Source organism: Orycteropus afer, unplaced genomic scaffold (assembly GCF_000298275.1).
Source record: "Orycteropus afer afer isolate SDZICR_OR568_19922 unplaced genomic scaffold, OryAfe1.0 scaffold00020, whole genome shotgun sequence".
Lineage (NCBI taxonomy): Eukaryota > Metazoa > Chordata > Mammalia > Tubulidentata > Orycteropodidae > Orycteropus > Orycteropus afer.
In genome coordinates, this window is record NW_006921607.1 from 609,441 (window position 1) to 623,139 (window position 13,699).

The following is a 13,699-nucleotide window of genomic DNA, read 5'->3' on the forward strand; positions in this document are numbered from 1 at the left end:
CCCTTTTGTGATTGACTTATTTTACTCAGCATAATGTCCTCTAGATTCATCCATGTTATGTTTCACAATCTCCTCATTATTGTTTATAGTTGTGTAGTACTCCATTGTATATGTATACTATGATTTGTTTATCCATTCATCTGTTGATGGGCACTTAGGATGTTCCATTTGTTTACTTTTGTGAATAATACTGCAATGTGCCTATTAGGTATGCATTTATCTATTCATGTCCCGGCTCTTATATACATAGGATATGTACCTAGAAGTGGGATTGCTGTATTATAAGGTATTTATCTGTTTCTAGCTTTTTGAGAAAGCACCATACTGTTTTCCATAGTGGTTGTACACATAGTTCTTGTTGTTGTTGTTGTTGTTGTTATGTGCCGTCGAGTCGGCCCCGACTCATAGCGACCCCTCCTTGGGTTTCCAAGGCAGTATCACTACGGAAGTAGGATTGCCCAACCTTCCTTCCGAGGAGTGGTTGGTGGGTTTGAACCGCCAGCCGTCTGGTTAGCAGGCAAGTGTCTTAGCCACTATGCTACCAGAGCTCCCACATAGTTCTTACAATGTGTAAGAATTCCAATCTCTCTGCACACTCACTAGCATTTATTGTTTTCTGCTTTTTTGAACACTCCCATTTTTGCAGGGCTGAGATGGTATCTCATTATAGTTTTGCTTTGCATCTCTCTAATGGCCAGTGATCATGAGCATCTCTTCATTTATTTGTTGGCCACCTTAATGTCTTCTTTGGTGAAGTGTCTGTTCATGTCCTTTGCCCATTTTTTGATTGGATTATTTCTCTTTCTGTTGTTGACTTGTTGAAGTTTTCTATATATTTTAGAGATTAGACCCTTATCTGATAAGTCTTTGTCAAAGATTTTTTTCCCCATTCTGCAAGTTCTTTTTACTCTGTCAGTAAAGTCTTTTGATGAGCTTAACTAGTCAGTTACTAGGAAGTCCCAGTTATCTATAATTTGTCTTCTGTGTGTGCTTTTTTAGTTTTGTTTGATAGGCTCAAACACAGTTTTGAATGTGGCAGAAATAAAGGACTACTGTAGACATTTGCTTTTCCTAAGGAATCTACTAGAAGATGAGCTTATCGAAAGAAAGTTTTGCCAAAGAAGTGACAGTGAGCATTTTCTGTATTCGGTTGTAGAGGTTAAACTAAAAGAAAATTGGGATCATGGACTGAAGAATATACAAATATCATACGTTCTGATGGAGTAGAAAGAGTGCATTTCAGAACTGAAAGGAGTTGGAAGAAAAAGGAAAGTAAAATAAAATCATTGACTATTGTAAAATTAATAGGTAAAAGTCAAAGGATACTGTTGAAAAAACTGCAAAAAGTGAGAATAAAGGGGATTAAGAGCACTATAAAAAAAGTATTAGCATAAAGGTACCATTAGAATAACAATACAAGCCTTCCTGAACTACTAAAAGAAAGTTTTTAAAAGCAGAGCAAACACATAAACACAGTAAAAATAACATAATACACAGTAATTGCATATTATATGTACCATTATGTTGTTGTTATTGGGGGCCTTTGAGTTGATTTCCACCTCGTGTTGTTGTTGTTGTTGTTATGTGCCGTCGAGTCGGCCCCGACTCATAGCGACCCCTCCTTGGGTTTCCGAGGCAGTATCACTACGGAAGTAGGATTGCCCAACCTTCCTTCCGAGGAGTGGCAGTGACCTCATATGACAGAGTAGAACTGCCCCATAGGTTTTGTAGGCTATAATTTAGCGTGGACACTAAGGCACTTGACTGCTAACCAGAAGGCTGGCGGTTCAAACCCACCAGCCACTCCTCGGAAGGAAGGTTGGGCAATCCTACTTCTGTAGTGATACTGCCTCGGAAACCCAAGGAGGGGTCGTTGTGAGTCAGGTCTGACTCAACAGCATGTAACAACAACAACAACAACAACAATTTTTACAGGAACAGGTTGCCAGGTCTTTTTCTCTTATTATAGTGACTGAATTTTAAATGTTGAAACATCTTGCATACTTGGAATGAATCTCACTTGGTCATGTGTATAATTATTTTTATATATTGCTAGATTCTACTTGTTAATATTTTGTTAAGCATTTTTGTGTCTATATTCATGAGACACTGTCTTTATATGGTTTTGATATCTGAGTAATACTAGCTTCAGAATTGGGCAGTGCTCCTTCGTTTTCTGCAAGAAATTGTCTAGAATTCGTTAGCATTTTTAAAAATTTTGGTAGAATTCTGTGGTGAAATCATCTGAGCCTGGAGTTTTCTGTTCTGGGAATTTTAAAATGACAAATTAATTTTCTTTAATAGAATAGAGCTATTCAGGTTATGTATTTTGTATTGGGTGAGTTGTGGTAGTTAGGGTTTTTTGAGGAATTGGGTCTTTTATTGTTAAATGACTGAATTTATGTGCATATACTCTTACTGTCCTTTTGATGTCTATAGCATCTCTAGGATATCTCCTGTTTAATTCCTAAAATTGGTAATGTGTTTTCTGTCTTTTTTTACCTTTGTCACTCTTGCTAGAGCTTTGTCAGTTATTAATGATCTTTCAAAAAACTAACTCAGCTTTTTCTCAAAATCATTTGGAAAAAAAAAAGGACCAGGTTTGCTGGTCTGATGGAGCCTGGTGGAACCAGAGACTGCAGCCCCTAGCTGCCCTTCAGGTCTGGAATTGAACCCACTCCTGTGGCTTCCAGCCAAACAAAAGATAGGCATTTGAGGTGAACATTTACACTACATAGATACACTCCTTGGAGAGAACAATCATGGGAGAATAGAAGGGCTGTGTATGCACAGGGAGACAGCTCTGGGGGCAGGAGTACATGGAGGGAAGGACACAGGGAAGAGGTAACTATAGGGAGAAAGTGGGAGGGGAGCTGTTGCATTGGGGTAAATTGTAGTCATTGTCATGAGACAAAGTATATGTGAATTGCTGTATGGAAAGTAAATTTGCTCTGTAAACTTTCACCCAAATCACAATTTAAAAAATAAAAAAATAAAAAAAAAAACACCTCAAGCTTTTTATTTCACTGATTTTTCTCTATTGTTTTCCTGATTTCAATTTCATTTGTGTTTGCTCTTATCTTTATTATTTCCTTCCTTCTGCTTCACTTGAGTTTATTTTCTTCTTTTTCTAGATTCTTGAAATAAGAACTTAGATTATTGAATTTGAGGCTTTTCTAATGTATACGTCCATTTAATGCTATGAATTTCCCTCTAAGCACTGCTTTACCTATGTCCCACAAATGTTGAAATATGCAAATATATTTTCATTTTTAATCAATTCAATGTATTTTTTTTCCTTCAGACCTCCTTTTTGACCCATGGGTTCTTTAAAATTGTGTTATTTGGTTCTCAAGTGTTTGTAGATTTTTCTTTTGACTTTCTGTTATTGGCTTCTAGTTTTATTCCATTGTATGTGGATATACTTTGTATTATTTCAGTTTTTAAAAGTTTGTTTAGGTTGTTTTATAGCCCAAGATAAGGCTCTATTTTGGTTGAGTTTTTCTTTAGCCTTCCTACTTTTTTGTTTTGTTCTATCAAATGTTGAGAGAGGGTATTAAAGTCTCCAAGTATTATTGTGCATTTATCTATTTCTCCTGTGAGTTTTATCAGTTTTTGCAGATGTTTAACTCTTATTCCTAAGAGGAAAGGTATTTTAACAAGCCTGTTTATCTGGTGAGGGATATTTCTAAAGGATTACAAGACAGCCATTTAAGTTGTGATTGTAGCAAGGATCATCAAGTTAGGTCCTATCCAAGCAGTGTACAAGTAAAGAGCTGAGTTTCGTGCAGCTGTTAATTTTCTTATCATTCTGCAGTATATGTAGTAGGTGCATTTGATAAGGTATTCCTTAAACTACATGCTTCCTAAGAAGGATCTGATCATAGGAAAAATGAAATTATGTATTTGAATAAAAGCACTTGTTCTATCTGAACCAACCCAGAAAATGGGCAAAAGCTTAAAAAGTAATTAATTACTTTTAAGTCTCTGTGGGATGAAGCTGTTCTATGTAGCTATTGACTTGCTATTATAAATTATTAGGGACTGGAAATTAAAGTGATAAGATGACTTAGGTTTCAGATAGAGTCTGATAAGCATCTCAATTGTGTTTACAGTATAAATATACTTCTGCAGGTATCAGTAAGAAGTTTAAAGATCTATGAACATATTTTTAATTTTCCATGCATAAATAAAAGTAAAAATGTCATTTGTTTGTTTGGTGGTTTTATTTTGATTTTGACTGTGGTCATAGTTATAATTCAGTTATCAGTGTGTGGTTTTGATACACAGGCCTAGTAGGAACTCTTTATTTGGTAAGAAATCAGAATGACAAGAAGCATTCACTAGCAGGAAGATGTGATGAACCATACCTGTCTCTTCTTCCACTTAATCATTCTTTATATTGCATCACTTGAGTAAAGGAGCAACCTCAATTCCTGGAATTTTACTGTGTAATGAACAGTTAAGTATTACCAAATCAACCAACCTAGATAGAACCTTTTGTAATGTTTAAATAACACTTGCTGCTTTCAGATTATAAAAGTAACACATAAAAAAAGCAATAGAGCTTATAGAAAGTCCCTGGGTGGTACAAATGGTTTGCACTAGGCTGCTGATGAGAAGGTTGGCAGTTCAAACCCACACAGCAGCGCTGTAGAAGAAAGGCTTGGAGATCCGCTTCTATAAAGATTACAGCCAAGAAAACCTTGTGCAGCTCAGTTCTGCCCTGTAACACATACTCAGTGGCAGTGAATTAGAGCAGACAGGCTGAGAGCACTGGCACTGTAGTCATGGAAGCCTAGCTTCCATGCATGTGTGGTTGGTTAAATATCTCTGTAAGCTTGGGCTTCCTCACCCATAAATTGGGGCGAAATTATAGAAGTTTGATGTGAGGATTAAATAAACTAATGCCAGTAAAATGCTTAGGACAGGCTCCGACTCATAAAGAAGATTTTAAAAAATGTTTGCTGCTGCTGTTTTTCTTCTTAGCATTTTTATAGTTGAAAATAATATAAAAAAGAAAATCAAAATAACTAGTAAAGCACAAGCAACTGTTAGCATTTTAATGTTTTTTTCTTTGTATGTCTATACAATACACATATATACACAATACATATATTTGTTGTTGTTATGTGCTGAGTCAGACCCGACTCATAGCAACCCCTCCTTGGGTTTCCAAGGTGGTATCACTACGGAAGTAGGTTGCCCAACCTTCCTTCTGAGGAGTGGCTGGTAGGTTTGAACCACCAGCCTTCTGGTTAGCAGTCAAGTGCCTTAGGCACTACGCTACCAGAGCTCCCCTCAATACATATATATGTATGATCTATGTAGATGATACACAAACATGTTGCCATGTAGCCTGTTGCAACTAGAGCTGCCCCATAGGGTTACCCAGGCTGCAGTCTTACAGAAGCAAAGTGGCACATCTTTCTTCCATGGAGCAGCTGGTGTGTTCCAACTGCCAGCATTTTGGTTAACAGCCAAGCGCTTAACAACTGCAGCACCAGGACTCCTTAGATCATACACATACATACACACACACACACACACACACTAACTTTTTGTCTTTTCACAGAATTGGGGTCAACATTATATACGATTTATAGTCTACTTAATTTTCCCCCACATGTCTTTATCTTTTTCTTGACATGCAGATTTTTTGAAACACAGATTTTCATGACCTCATAATATTATAACATATAACTCTACATAATTATTTAAACATCACTTCCTCATGAAAAAGCTGCCTCCAATTTTGTACCTTTGTAAGTATTGCTGCTTTAAAAGTTGAGTTTTTGTTGTTGTTTTTCACTTCTCTGAGGTTGAATTTTTTTCATATTTATTGATTACTGGCATTATTTCAGTAAAACACCTTTTAGGGAATGAATGTAACTTATAAAGCTTTTTATATAGCACCTTCAGTCCCTGGGATAGTGCCAGGTGCATAGTAAGCACTCAATAATTATTTGTGGAATGATGAATGAATGGCAAGCATATTAACACTTTGTGTATCATATTTGTTTCAAATGGGGTCAAGCCTTAGTAAACCTCTATACATTTACAAAAAATAATGTGATTTTGGATCTTAATCTTTATACCTAATTTTTTCCCATTCTTTTCTTCCCCCACAGTTCATCCATGAGCTCAGATTTCCCACATTACAACTTCAGGATGCCTAACATCGGATTCCAGAATCTGCCTCTCAACATATATATTGTCGTTTTTGGCACTGCTATATTTGTCTTCATCCTTAGTTTACTCTTCTGTTGCTACTTGATTAGGTAATCAATTTGTATTCTTTGTTACTTCAGAATATTTTAAACAACCAGAAAATGAGCTCTCTTTCCTCTGATTCAAATAAATTTGGAAGTACAATAATTAGTGAAATTTCTAAAATTAAGGGTGGCTTAGTATTTTAATCTTCTGTGAGTACTAATCAGTAAAGCACCTGTCTACAATCTTCTATCCCATCTGCTGATGAAGTATTTTACTCTATAGGAGAGAGAAAATTGCCCTCATTTTCCCACCGTATTACCGCCTGGTCCAAATGGGTTATGTCATTGTCCTTCTCCAAGATGTAATCTACTTTCACAGAGATTTCAGAATTCTTAGCTAAACTCATTAGGGGTCAGAAGACAAGGTCCAAGCCTTTAAACAGCATCTTATGGTCTCTCAAGATTTCAAATTCCCATTTGTTGTCGAACTGATCAGATGTTGAGGTAATTGTTTATCTATCTTCATAAAACACTAAATTTCCCACAGGCCCTGCAACCCATGCACAGGCAAATGATGAAGAATAACATGTCACTCATGGTGGTAATGAATTTGGCCAGTAAAGATCCATGGTTGACTGACTGTTAATTGTTTAAACAAGCATTTTCTCTGTTTCACGTTTTTTTGAAAGGGCCTACTTTTAATACCAAAACTGAGGCTGTGAAAATCTTTTATTGTATTATTCAAAGAGCTTTATGGAGTTTAAGAATAGAAAATTGAATGTTATTAAACAGCTACACAGCTAACATTTAATGATTGTCACAGTATATGATTATGGTTAAGATAAATACCGTCATCAGATATCTTTCAGCAGTAATTCACTTTCAGGGGATGAGTGCTGACTGATAGTCAATTTCTAATAAATTTAGTGTGTGGTTTGTGATTATCTGACAAGTGATTTTACATTCTTATAGAAAGGTCTTTTCTTGATGTTCTCACAAAATCCTTATATAGATATACTGGCTGCTTATGATTTTCAGATCTTGCTCAAGAAAATAATTGAAGTACATAAGGCTAACATAACTACATATTGAAGAAACTGTTTATTTCTAGAAATTGTTTCTTTCTTCTTTTTCATAAATTTCTTGGTGGGGGGGGTAGCTCCCACTGAATCAGCATCTGACTCATAGAGATGCCATGTGTTACAGAGTAGACCTAACTACTCCATAGGATTTGCTTGCTGTAATCTTTACAGAAGCAGTTTGCCATGCCTGTCTTCCACAAAGCATCTGGATGGATTTGATCTCCCAACTATTAGGTTAGCAGCTGATTGCAAACTGTTTGTGCTACCTAGGCTCCAAAATGCTGAATATTTACGTAAAATCTATTAAACTACATTAAAAAATACTAGTTCCATAACTTTTACATAAATATTCAGCATTTCTTTTAAAAATACAGAATTAACATGGCACAAACAGGACCTTACAGCGTTAAAATAAATTCTTTTTTTCAGACCTTCCATATTTCTTGATAATTTTTCTACAAATGGTAGCTTAACTCTACAATTTGTGAATTTAATAATTTAAATTAAATTATTTTTAAGAAGTATATGAAAACAATGAAAAAATAAAACAAAAAGAAAATGTTCATTAAGGAAGATTGGTTGTTAGTGTGTGTATGTGTGTGTGTGAGAGAGAGAGAGAGAGCAAGAGAGAGAGAGCGTGATCTGGTCGATTCTGAGTAATAGTGACCCTGTGTGGCAGAGGCCGATAGGGCTTCCCGGGATATAATCTTCATCTTCACGGGAGAAGATCACTAGCCACTGATGGCTTTGAACTGCCAACCTTTCAGTTAGGAGCGAATTGCTTAACCATTACGCCACCAGGGTATTATGGTATAATTTTTAAAAAACTATGTCAAAGAATTAATTCTTAACTTTAAAAACAAAAAAATTTTTTTAAAGAAAAGCCCTAATATGCCAATTGTGATTCTGGGTAAATTTTTTAAAAAATAAGTTATAAAATTCTATTTTACTTCATTGTATTTCTTTGAATAATTAAGCAAATAAAGCAAAGAGATGAAGAAAAAAATAATAGCAATTATTTTCATGCATTAGTGTCTACGGCACTTGACTGCTAACCAGAAGGCTGATTACTCACTATGCGCTGACTCACTATGAGTCGACTCCAACTCGACATCATTGAGTCTTAGTTTTTATTATTATACTCTGGTGGCATAGTGCCTAAGACATTTGACTGCTAACCAGAAGGCTGGCAGTTCAAACCCACCAGCCATTGCTCATAAGGAAGACCGGGCCATCTACTTCCATAGAGATACCGCCTCGGAAACCCAAGGAGGGGTCGCTGTGTTTGAGTCGGGACCAACTTGATGGCGGTGAGTAGAATCTAGAATCTCCTGAATATTATATCAAATCATGTATTCTAATTTATGTTGTTCATTTCTCTCCCCACATGGATATCTGTCTGTTCTCTTTGCTGTATCTCAGACACCCAGAACAGTACCTGGCACAGTATTACACACTAAGTAAACATGTGCTGGGTGAATAAATGAATGATTTTTCTAGTAGCAGGTAAATAGATATGTATGAACTGAAAAACAAGAAGTAGCAACATAAACAAGTTATTTAGAGACATAGAAGTAAACAGGAAAATAGTGAGTTAAAAGGGGAGAAAATGGTTCTCTCTGGGGAAGAGGACAGAAGACTGACTACCTCTTAGTTTTTTGTTTTGTTTTGTTTTTAATTTAAACTAACCTTGCAGAACTATATATGATTTTTAAATATGTAAATGTATAATGCAGATAAAATTGAATCTAAAAGTAGAGGAAGTTTTTCTTGGTTATCTAGTAGAAATTATAAGGTCTTAAGCCAAGGTAATGACAGTGAACTGAGAAAGGATGTTTTGGTTGTGAGAAATATTTGGTGAAAATGAACAGAAAGTGATGAATGGACATGAAGGGCAAGAAGAGGATGAGTCCTGAGGATGATGCTCAGAAGGCCAGAAGGGCTAGGAGAGAAGGAGGGAATGGAAATGGGAAATACAAGGAGGAAGTGAGATGAGTGATGTTACATTGTGGGAACTGCAGTCAGTGACATAAAACAAAATGTGTCTGAATTATTGAATGGAAAACTGATTTGCTTTGTAAATCTTCACCCAAATCACAATAAAAGGTTAAAAGAAGGGAAGAAGAAAAAAAGGAGGGGCAGGCAGTGGGGATTGAGTTTAGACTCTTTCTGGGCTTCTGACTTAGGCAGCTGAGATTGCCCAGATAGCAGTCTCTTCACAGAGTTTGGAAATGCATTGGCAAGTTCTGGATGGAAGGATGAGGGATTCCATTTCAGATGTGGGGAAAGAGTTCCCTGTGGAACAGACAATGTTTAGATGTTTTATTGGATATAGGGTCTAAAACTTACGAGAAGTCTGGTCTAGAAATAGATGTTTGTGCAGTAATAGGTGGTAACTGAAGCCAGGAGTGTCCCTAGGGAGAATGTTAGAGTGAAATAAAATGGACCCAGGAAAGAACCCTGGGGAAACATTGATATTTAAGAAGAGCCCATAGAAGAAAATGGGAAGGGATGGCAAGAGATAGGAAAGTCACGAGAGAGGTGCCCCACAGGAAGGGATTCAATGGATTGAGTTAGTTATGTCAGCTGCTTCCAGGTAGATCCAGCAAAATACCAAAAACCAAACCAAACTCACTGCCATCGAGTTGATTCACAGCAACCCCCATGGGTTTCCAAGGTTATAAATCTTTACAGAAGCAGACTGCCCAGTCTTTGTTCTGCAGAGCAGCGGGTGGGTTTGAACTGTAATGTTCTGGTTAGCAGCCAAAATGCCTTAACCACTACATCACCAGAGCTCCTTATCCAGGAAAAGAAGAATTGAAAAGTTCCAGTTACTTCTGAGAATTAGATTTGCATGTATAATCTTACTTAGAAAAGTTTCAGCAGCATGGGGTGATGGAAGGCAGGCTCTGATGGTGCAAAGCATGACCAGCAGATGAGGAAATGGGAACAAGGAATATCATCTCTTCTTTAAAGAATCTTGGCTGAGAAAGGATTAGATTGGGGGGCTGGGGAGGGTTGGTTTACAGAATCAAGAAAATATTTTGGTGTTTCTTTTTTTAAGATTGAAATTTATTTTAAAAAAGAATGAGACAGTTAAGGGTTTGAGAGAAAGGATAAATCATAGAGGGAGATCACTTGAGAGGTAAGAAGAGGCACATTCAAGAAAGCTATTAGTCCTAAGCAGGAGAATACCTTCTCCTAGGAGAGAGAGAAGGATAACTATAGAGAATAAGACACATGTAAGTATGTGGGACTGGGAGTTAGAAGACTGTATATTTCACTTAAAAAACAACAACAGGGACTTCCGGTAAGATGGAGGAATAGGCAGACAAGTGACACAAACCCTCTTCAACAAAGAAAAGAAAAACCAATTGACAGAGATAAGAAGATAATCCTGGAGCCCTGAGCTTTGACAGGAACTATACAGAAGTGGATTAGGCACCAACTAGTGGAAAACCTGAATGAAAACAGTGAGTACAAAGACAGTCGGAGCTGCGGACTGTCAGCTACTCTGATGGGACCAATAGCCTGAATATTTCCAAGTGGTGTTGGGACCTGAGAATTGACCTAAAGATCAGCCCTTGTCACCAAGGGCTGTGGAGATGACTATGCTGGTGGCCTATGACTAGACAGGGAAATAGCAAGGAGGGAGACAACCTGAGCTTGGACTTTCCACAGTCCGGAAGGTGCAGCCATTTTGATTGTTCACATGCAGCAGCCATTTTGGATATTTAAAGTGACCGAGGGCACAGCCAATTTGAATGTTTACAAGTGGCAACCATTTTGGATTTTAAAGTGATAGCATTCTCAATCAGATTCCAGGGACCTAAGAATAGGCTCTGTTTGCCATCGTCAGCAAGGACATACAAGAGGCTGACAACAGGAAAGGTGGTGAGTGTATAAGTGCTATCACCTAGAGAATAGAGGGGAGCCCAGCACAGTACCCTGCTTATGTGGATAACATACAAACAAAACAAAAATCGTGGGCAAGTCACTCCAACATACAATCACCAATTAAATATAAACACGAAAACATCATAATGCCTCAGAGACAACAGAGCATCACAATTCACACAAAGAAGCAAGATAAAGTGGTAGAAACAAGGGAGCAGGATACAGACTCAAAACACATCCCTGAGGAAGATGCAGCATTGGAACTCCCTGATAAGGAATTCAAAAGAATTGTCTTTAGGTATCTTCAGAGGATTGAGAGACCAAAGAAAACACAGAAAAAAACCCTAGAAGAATTTCAGAAGAAAATACAAAATGACAAAATAAATGAAAAATTAGAAATGATACAAAATCTACCCACAGAAATCCAGAAGATTAATACTAAATTGTCAGAAATAGATAAGACATGGAATGGGCAAAGGAGCAGAATTGAATCAATGGAAGACAGAATTAGTGAGATTGAAGGCAAATACCTGAATACTTCTTTGGAAAGGGATCAATCAGAAAAAAGATAAAAACAAAATGAAGAAAGCCTAACGTTCATATGGGATACCATCAAAAGGAATAACCTATGTGTAATTGGAATTCCAGAACAGGAAGAGAAAAATAAAACCACTGAGAAAATTGTCCAAGATTTGTTGGAGGAGAACTTCCCTGATATGAAGAAAGATGAGAATATATCCATTCAGGAAGTCCAGTGAACCCCAAACAGTATAGACCCCAAAAGAAAATCACCAAGACATATCATCATCAAACTCACCAAAACCAAAGACAAAGAATTATGAGACCAGCATGGGAAAAACAAAGTTACTTACAGCGGGCAGCCAATAAGACTAAGCTCGGATTTCTCAGCAGAAACCATGCAGGCAAAAAGACAGTGGGATAGTATATATAAAACCCTGAAAGAGAAAAATTTCCAACCAAGAATTATGTACCCAGCAAAATTGTCCCTCAAATGTGATGGTGAAATTAGGACATTTCCAGATAAGCAGAAATTAAGGGAACTTGTTAAAACCAGACCAACCTTAAAAGACATGCTAAAGGGAGTCCTTTGGGCAGAGAAGCAACAACAGCCAACAACAACTGACCATTAACACACATGATGATATAACCCAGAATCCAACCCTATGGAAATATCCAAAGTAAAGAAGCCTACAAGATTGTAAACAGGGAACCAGAGCCATCAATTGACAAATGAGGATAACTACAAACCAAAAAGAGGGAAAAAACTGTGTCGTTACAGAACTTGTAGATGGTAGGGAAGTCAAGACAACTACAAGATAGAATGGACTGTTCTAAACTTGGGAAGAAAACTATAAATCACAGGGTAACCTAAAAGAAAAATGATAAACCTTCACATCAAAATAAAAAAGAGGACCAGCACAATATTTAGCAAATACTAAAAGAATAGCAACAAAGGAAGTGATAACATGATTCATAAGCAAAACGAGCTCAGCATAGAAAATTATATGGAACAAAGAAATCAACAACACGAAAAAGCACATAACAAAAATGACAACAACAAATTCAAAAAAAACAACAACAAAATGTGTTCTCTGTGGAATAAAATTGATAGCTGAAAATGATGGTAAAGGAAATGGTGGTATAAAGCTTGAAGAGAGTGGCAAGAGTTTGAAATGGCCATTGTGTGGAAGCTTAGAACACTGGGCATGAATAGATAGAAGGGTTAGAGAACACTGTGGAGAAGAACTGAGAATGGAGACCACAGACTGTAGTAGCCATAAGCTACATGGTTTTATCCTTTTCTCCAGATGTCCAGTGTCATTCATTATGCCCTCTTAGGTACTTATATTTTTAGCAACCAACATTTATTAAGCATTTACTATGTGCCTGCCAGATCCTGTGCTAAGCACTATACTTGGCAGTTGAACTAGGTAATTTTATTATCTTATTCTACAGAAATTAAATAACTTCCCTCTGATCACACAAAGTTGGTTACAACTAGGACTCAAACCCGTCCTTACTGACCCTAGAACTTGTGTTTCTAACCCTTAAAAAATAATAATTAAAAAAGAAAAAGAAAAAAAAAAAACAGTGATTGACTTGTATTTATCAAGCTTCATTCCAAAATAACCATTTCAGAATTTCATAATCACTCTCAAAAGACAGATTCGCATATTGAGACTATTTTTAAACTTTTTTTAATTGTGAGTCCAGAGTTTTTAATGAAGACAGTACCTACTTCACTTTTAAATAATGATAGCAAGCTACGTAAAAAATTAAAAAATAAAAATAATATTCCCAACTGCCTATATTCTTATTCCAAATAAGGCACAATGTATATTTATTAGTATGTTTCCTAGAAGAAATAATACAAAGATGTGTGTTCAATGTGTAGCTTAATGCCAAAAACCCAAATCCACTGCTGTCAAGTCTATTCTGACTTAAAGTGACCCTATTGGACAGAGGGGGAGCTCTGGTAACATA

At 36.7% G+C, this 13,699-nt stretch overlaps 1 protein-coding gene across 1 annotated transcript in view; it reads left to right on the forward strand.

The window, feature by feature from the left end:
- Nucleotides 1-6,138: 6,138 nt before the first annotated feature.
- The window catches only part of RNF24 (ring finger protein 24), a 29,097-nt gene continuing 21,536 nt past the window's right edge, over nt 6,139-13,699 (forward strand). The window contains exon 1 of the mRNA XM_007959981.1: nt 6,139-6,281. Coding sequence (XP_007958172.1) covers nt 6,139-6,281 — 143 coding nt within the window. The remainder of the gene's footprint in view (nt 6,282-13,699) is intronic.